We start from the raw sequence: 6,936 nt of genomic DNA, 5'->3' as shown, positions 1-6,936 counted from the left end.
CCTTTGGAACTCACAGGGTTGGGTGATTTTAGAGTGAGCCTCTTTCACATTCATCCTTGCTGAAATTCTGGCTTCTTTTCAGGGCTGTCATCTATACTAGAGTAAGAGGCAATGTGCAATAGCGTAAAGAGCACTTGTCTGGATCACTGGGCAGCACATGCCACCAGCTTGCTGTGTGACTTTGAGCAAATTACCTAACCTCTCTGAGCCTTCCTTTTCTCATCTGTCAAATGAGGGAATTGGCTAAGGTCTCTTAAATCCCTTCTAGCTCTAAGCTTGTGATTTTAGGAAGCTGCGGCTTCAACTCTAGCCAACTGTCTGGAGCCATTAATTAGGATGTCACTCACAGACCTTAATGAAACTGCCAGGAGGCCACAGAAAGTAGCCACATGATCTTCTGTAGTTGGCAACCTTCCGAAGCTGGGTGGGTAGGGTTACCAGCTAACCTCAGGAAATCTGAGAGCCCATCCCACTAAGGGGAGAAAAGGAACACAAATGATCCAGGACCCCTATGCTCCAGGAAAATTAATTTGCATTCTTATACTGCCATTGAAGCAGCTACAAAATGTGTACAAATGTTGACTTAGTTGGAAGCAGGACCTGAGGGAGCTTCTGTTGGGAGGTGAGAAGCTTTCCCTTCTCCATCAGATCCTCTTGTGTGGGGCTCTCCTGGCCATATAAAGAATACCCCTCAAAGCCCACCAAATAAATATATGATTAGGTCAGGAGGAAATGGAGGCTTTGAGGGGTTAAAAAAATGAATTAGCAAATTCCAGCATGTGCCAAAGGAAGGAGGTCTTCTCTGAAGCAGGGATGAGGGAAGTCAGGGATCAAGGAGCCTGGCTGGGGCAGGGGCGGGCGGTGGTTGGCAGCTTGGGGGGAGTTTGTACAGCACCATCCCCCAGCTCACAGCCCACTGGCTATGGATGCAGCAGATGTGCAGGTGGCTGGAGCCCTCTCCCTCCCTCCTGGACACAGTCTTGAGGGATGGGGAGGGAGTAGAGAAGCCTGCATCCTGGCTTCAAGGAGAGCAGGCTCTTATTGTCCGACTCCGCTAAAGCTGTCTCATTTGTAGCCTAAATAATTCACTCACCAGTCTCTCAAGGAACATTAGAAGAAAAACAAAACCCGACCCACCCCTCACGCTCAGGTTCCCACTGCACCAAAGGCAGGCCGGGAGGCAGACCCAAGCTGCAGAGATGGCCTGCCTTCAAAGGTTTATTGGGGTTGGCAACCTTCCAAAAAGTGCCTGGGGCCTGGTTTTGTACAGCCCTTGAGCTAAGAATGGTTTTTACATTTTAAAAGGTTTTTTAAAACAACATGAAACAAAATAAACAACAGCAAAAACAAAGAATATGCCAGAGACTGTATGTGGCCTGCAAATATTTACTATCCTTTCCAGAAAGAGTGCCAATACCTTAATCCACTCCCCAACCTTGAAGGAGGTGATGACAACCTTTGACCTACTCCTTGACTACCCCACCCTGTGACCCCACTATATGCAGAGATTCGAAGTTGTCAGAGTTCTGACATCTACAGCCTAGTGGGAGGCCAGCATCATTGTTCACCCCATTACCAAAAACAACAAAAAGGCAAACAAGAAGATAAATGTATATGTATAACTGATTCACTTTGTTATAAAGCAGAAACTAACACACCATTGTAAAGCAATTATACTCCAATAAAGATGTTTAAAAAAAAAAAAGAACATCTCAAAAAAAAAAAAAGATCAACCCTGGAGTGGGGTCAACGGTCTTGATTCTACTGCATGGGGAGGGAGGGAGAGAAGCAGGGAGGGACTGAGACTCTCAGCCTCAACCCGTCATCTGATCTATCTTCTCTGAGGGTCAGAATTCAGCATTCTCCCAGTTGGTCTCTACTGACGCCCCTCCCCTCAAGGCCCCATCACACCCTGCAGTCCTGGCGATCCCAGCTGATCCTACCTGATCCCAGCTGATGCCAGCAGTCACTGAGGCTGTAATTCTCTTATTGATGAGACATCCAAGTAATTCGCGTCTCTGAGTCCCTGAGGCCTGTGTGTCATCCGCAGACCACCTAGGGTGCAGCCTGACTGGCTGACCTTCAGTCCTGGACAGAGGCTCCATCCAGCGCAGGGGCTCTACCTAGCAGGGCCTTTGAAGGAAGAGGACTCTGACTAGCCCTGGACGCCACCCAGACCCTCTGTTGGAGCCAGAGCCACTGAGAGGCACAGCCTAAGGACTCTGGAAAAGACGGGTTAGAGTGGACAAGGCTTCCAGCTCAGAGTGCCCAGCTGTAACTGGGCTGAGTGACCTCTGGGCTGTCATGGGTTCCGTTTGGAAGTTTTGGGGCTGAGGGCAGAGTGGAGACCCAGTGGCCCTGCATCCTTGTGGGTAGGTATTCAGATAGGAGTGAACTTTGTAAAAGTTCTTGCTCAAAATCATTGAGCTGTCCAGCCCGTTCTTTGCAGGTTCCTGTTCTTGAGATAAAAACAGCATGGAAAGCCCAGGCTGGAATCCCAACATCCAGGCTCAGTGAAAGGTCAGCCGTCTTAGAGATTTGGGAGCCCAAGCTGTGACACCTTGGGCAAGTCACCTCATTTCTCTGGGATTCAGTTTCCTCATCTGTTAAAAGAAGCAAACAAACAAAAACCTGGGGTGCTTGGGTGGGGGTGATTTTACAGTCCTGTCCAGCCCATACCCAGTGTGTCCGAAGCAGGCAAGGCCTCTGCAGAAGCTTTTCTGTAAAGTTGTTTGGCTTCATCTCTGCTTTCCTTCCCCAAGTCAATTCAGCCCCATCCAAATGAGATACAGCCGGTCTGGCATCAGGGGAGAGTGTTTTCCTTCAGTAAGTCAGCAGCTTGCCGGGGATTCGGACCGTTGTGAGGTCCCACCGAAGTAGTAGGTGGTGAATATGACCTATGTCTTTGTGCCCTGTGGCCAGAGGGTGGCTGAAGGGCTGTGGGAGTCTCCTCAACTGAAGTGGGGTGAATGGTCCCCAACATGCTCACTGCATATGGGCCAGAAACCAGTCTGATACCACACACTTTAATCTAAGTTACCTTGATTGCCTTTTGTCAGCTCTTCAACTTGACTGAACTTTCCTTAAGGGTAGGGATTCTATCTTGACCTTCTTCTGTGTCCCCCAGGGAGAACCCAGCACCACAGGTATGTGGCTGGAGATTGGCCTGGAGATATGAGGACGTATCTGCTGAGAAGCTTAACTGCAATACCTCTGGAAAGAGTGCTGCTGCACTTTGCACAGGGTGTGGGTCCAGGGAAGTGAATCTCCATATTTGCCAGCTGATAACTGGACACCATTCTCCAGTGGGTGGCTCAATCAAGCTGTCAGGTCATGACCCCCAAGAGCTATCGTGTGACCTAGAGAGCAAGTGATGCGGGAAGGTTAGAGAAGGGAATGCCTGTCCCGTGCCAGTGTGCCCGAGATTCCCCAGGATATGCAGGTCACTTTCCCCTAAAGCAGTCCAGACTGGGAAAGTGTGGCTGGGTGGCCCATGCAAACATAAATCAGCCTTGCGTCACCGCTGGTTGCTTCAGAGTAGCTACCAAATTGCAAGCACAGTGATCTACAGCCTACAAATCCAGACCCATACAATAGTGACAAATGTCAGAAGCTCTGGGGTGGGTCTCTTTTAGTCTTAAATATACTCAGAATGGCTCTGTCCCTTGCCTGCCTGCAGATAGGAAGCTCTACTTTAGATCCAGCCACACTTTTTCTTGCTGTAGCTCCTGTTCTGTGCCCTATGAAAATGTTCTCTTTAGAAGTCCGGAGCCCGCCTTTCCTTCTGTATTGTTTTCTTTGCTTGCTTGTTTGCTGGGTGTGATGGTGGGGAGGGAAGGCAGGAGGCAGAGTTCTGACTTGCCCCACAGTGTCACCCATCTGTACAAACGGCCATGACAGAGCAATACAACGGATTAACCGTGACACACATGGAACTGCTAACGAGTTCGATAAAATTTTGATCATCCCTTGTTCTGTGGGGCAGGCAGCAAACCATGGAAATAATAATCCTCTCGGCTGGTGTCAGCACAGCAGTTCAACCAGAGAAAGGCAGGTGTGAGCTACAGGGAGTGAATCGTGGGAATGTGGGGGTGGGCCTGCAGCAGGGGTGGGAGGGCAGAATGGCAATTGCAGAGATTCCCCTCTCAATTATCTAGATAATTCCCTCAATTCTCTACTTTGTTCTACGGACCTGACATGTTCTGGAAGGCAAACTCATTCTTGGCAGAGAAGGAAACTAAGGCCTCAGGAACATCAGGAATATGCCCAGAAGGACACCTTGGACTTCAGTCCCCAGAGTCTAGACAAACCCAGGGGAGACTGTCCGGGGATGAGCCCACATGGCTTGCAGATCTCAGCCTGGGAAACCGGCATCCTAGACCCCAGGGTTCCTGTGTCCCCTTTTCTGCCCCCAGCGAAGGGGGAAGAGTAGGGCTGCGATGAAGTGTCTCTCCCTGGATACCTTGGTGGTTTTGACTTTGTGTCCGGTGCTGCAGCTCCATCCCGACAGGTCCGGGAGCACTTTACACTCCTCGCCCAGCAGGCAGGGCTCCATCTGACACCACCACTTCTGCAGGACGATGGAGGCTGTGGGAGCAGGAAGCAGTGAGGGCAGCTCTAAGTCCTCTGCAAGTACAGCATGCAGTTGTGGGCGTGGGAGTGGTTCGTGCAGAATAAGGGCATGTTTTTACACACCCTGGCTTAGAGCCCTGCATTTCCCTTGTCTTCTTCCTACTCCAGGCTGCCCGGAAGGGCAGTACTCAGGCTGAGGCCTTGGGACACAACCATACCAACCTCAACCCCACTGACCCCTACATCTCACCAAAGACAGAGAGGGGTGAAGGCGGGGGAAGTTGTCTCTAAGGCAACCCTTGAGTTGAGCCACCACATCATTAGCAGAGAGGCACAGTCTTCAACATACCCCTTGGTGTACGTGAGCAAGCGTGCAGGCCATTTGAGGGAGTGCGCACAAGCAGGTGTGTGCCTGTGAGCACAAGTGGGCACATTTATGGCGCTGCCATGTGAGAGTAAGAAAATAAGCATGGGTGGGGCCGTGGGAAAGGGGTGGATACGAAGGAATTCATGGCCAAGCGATACACGTGTGTCCATGTGAGGGGAGGGTAAAGGCCGGCTTGAGAACAAGAGGAGGGGATGTGTAAGAGGCCTGGGAAGGAGCCTCAGGTGAAGAAGTCAACGTCTGGAGGAGTGGGTGTGAGGTGACGAGGCTGACGGGAGGCCTGAGAAGATCGTGTGAGGAAATGAATCCGCATATGTGCCAGGCAGTAGGTGTGGCCAGGAGGGAGGGCGTGTGCTTATGACAGAGCTTTCCTCATCTATGGGATGGCGATGGTCACATCTGTGCCCCTCCTCCCAGAGGTGGCCCCATCATTTGAGACTCCGACAGTGAAAGCCCTGAGCTGGGCATGAAATTGTATCCCCAGCAGATGGCGAAGCCTGGACAGCCCTTCTTATCTCTCTGACCAAGCCCTCCCTGCCGGGTCCCAGCCTCTCACTCACCGTCCACGCAGGAGGGCTTTGCCCGGGTGGTGCCGGCCACCTGGCCAGAGAAGCAAGAGCATTTGACAGTCTGGGAGCGCTCCTCGATGCGGTTCCGGTTACAGCAGCGGTGAGCAGCAATCACCTCGCAGGTGCCCTGCTTCACGGGGACTGAAAGGGCCAGCACACCATCAGATGCCCGGCCCAGGCCAGCACCCCTGCCCCCCTCCCACCTGCCCTAGTTGTCCTCCAGCCTCTCCTCCCAGCTCAGGGCAGGGGTAGGTAAGAGATTTCCAGTTGCAGGGGAGGAGGAAACGGATGACATCTTCCTGCCACATCTGTGTTCCTATCCTTCCTTCCTCCCCATTTAGGCCACACTCATCACCCTGGCAGAGTCTGGCCCCTGGGCAGGAGAAAGATGGAGTCCACACCATCCCCCAGCTCCTGGCTTCCCCTGGGGGAGGCCCAGGGCCCCGAGGGCTTACAATGCGTGGCGAGGATCATCCGCTTACACCGGCTTTAGCCATCCCAGAAGGAAGACCACAGAATTAGGCCAGGAGGCTAGACTTAAGCCCTGACCCGGGGGCTCCTCTCCCTGCAGAACACCTTCCGGCATGGAAGGGAAGGTGAGAATGGGCCTGCCCTCGCATCTGTGGGTCTTACTCTGCCTCAGAGATCTGCCTGCTGTGGAACGGGGTGCAGTGGTGTCCAGCTCTCCAGGCATCCTGGAAAACCGCCCGCCCCAGGGCCCCACCACCTCCCCTAGACCTGGTGGAGTTGGAGGCTGCAAGGAAGCCGAGGCCAGGTGGGTCCACAGCCAGACCAGGCCAAGTGCCAGCAGCCAGCCGCCCGTGCTCCAGTTCTGTGTGGCCCTCTCACGCATCCTGCAGAGAGAAGCACACACCCTGCTTGACTCCAGGCAGGAGCCCTCCCAGTGCCCAGTGCCAGCACCACTGTGCCATGTGCTCTGGGGGGCACAGAGGCGGGTAGGGTGCACGACTTGTCCCCAGGCAGCTCTTGGCCTGGCACAAACTCACTGTAGAAAGTGGTGAGTACTACAGTCAGAAAGGGGAGCAGGAAGGGAGACTGTTCTGCTGGGAAAAACATGGAAAGCTTTGTGGAGGAGATGACATTTAGGAGGGGTCTTAAAGAATGGACCGGGCATGGTCCCATGGAGGGCTGTGACATGGAAGGAGCAATAATGCTGACTGCCATGTTTTGAGCACTTGACCCTGCAAACATACTCTTGAATCCTTCACGACTGTCCTACAAAGTAGGATTATTTGTACCCATTTTACAAATGAGCAAACTGATACTCAAAAAGCCTGGACACAACCTAAAAACCATCAGTAAAGGGCTGGCTAAATACACTGTGGGCCATCTGTGCAATGCCCATCCAGACAGCTGTAACAGAATGAGGAAATGATTTATGTACTGAGG

General features: G+C 52.5%; 1 protein-coding gene across 1 annotated transcript; it reads right to left on the bottom strand.

Moving 5' to 3' along the window:
* Positions 1–4,375: 4,375 nt before the first annotated feature.
* Positions 4,376–6,379, bottom strand: TAFA3 (TAFA chemokine like family member 3). Its single transcript, XM_065891822.1, has 3 exons — positions 6,265–6,379; positions 5,518–5,667; positions 4,376–4,587 (listed from the first exon to the last, which is right to left on the bottom strand). Exons 1-3 carry the CDS (start codon positions 6,377–6,379, stop codon positions 4,376–4,378), a joined length of 477 nt encoding a protein of 158 aa, XP_065747894.1.
* Between the last annotated feature and the right edge of the window lie 557 nt (positions 6,380–6,936).

This window comes from Phocoena phocoena, chromosome 1, assembly GCF_963924675.1.
Source record: "Phocoena phocoena chromosome 1, mPhoPho1.1, whole genome shotgun sequence".
Classification (NCBI taxonomy): Eukaryota; Metazoa; Chordata; class Mammalia; order Artiodactyla; family Phocoenidae; genus Phocoena; species Phocoena phocoena.
Note: the sequence above shows the minus strand (reverse complement) of the source record. Positions and strands in the feature narration are given on the sequence as shown.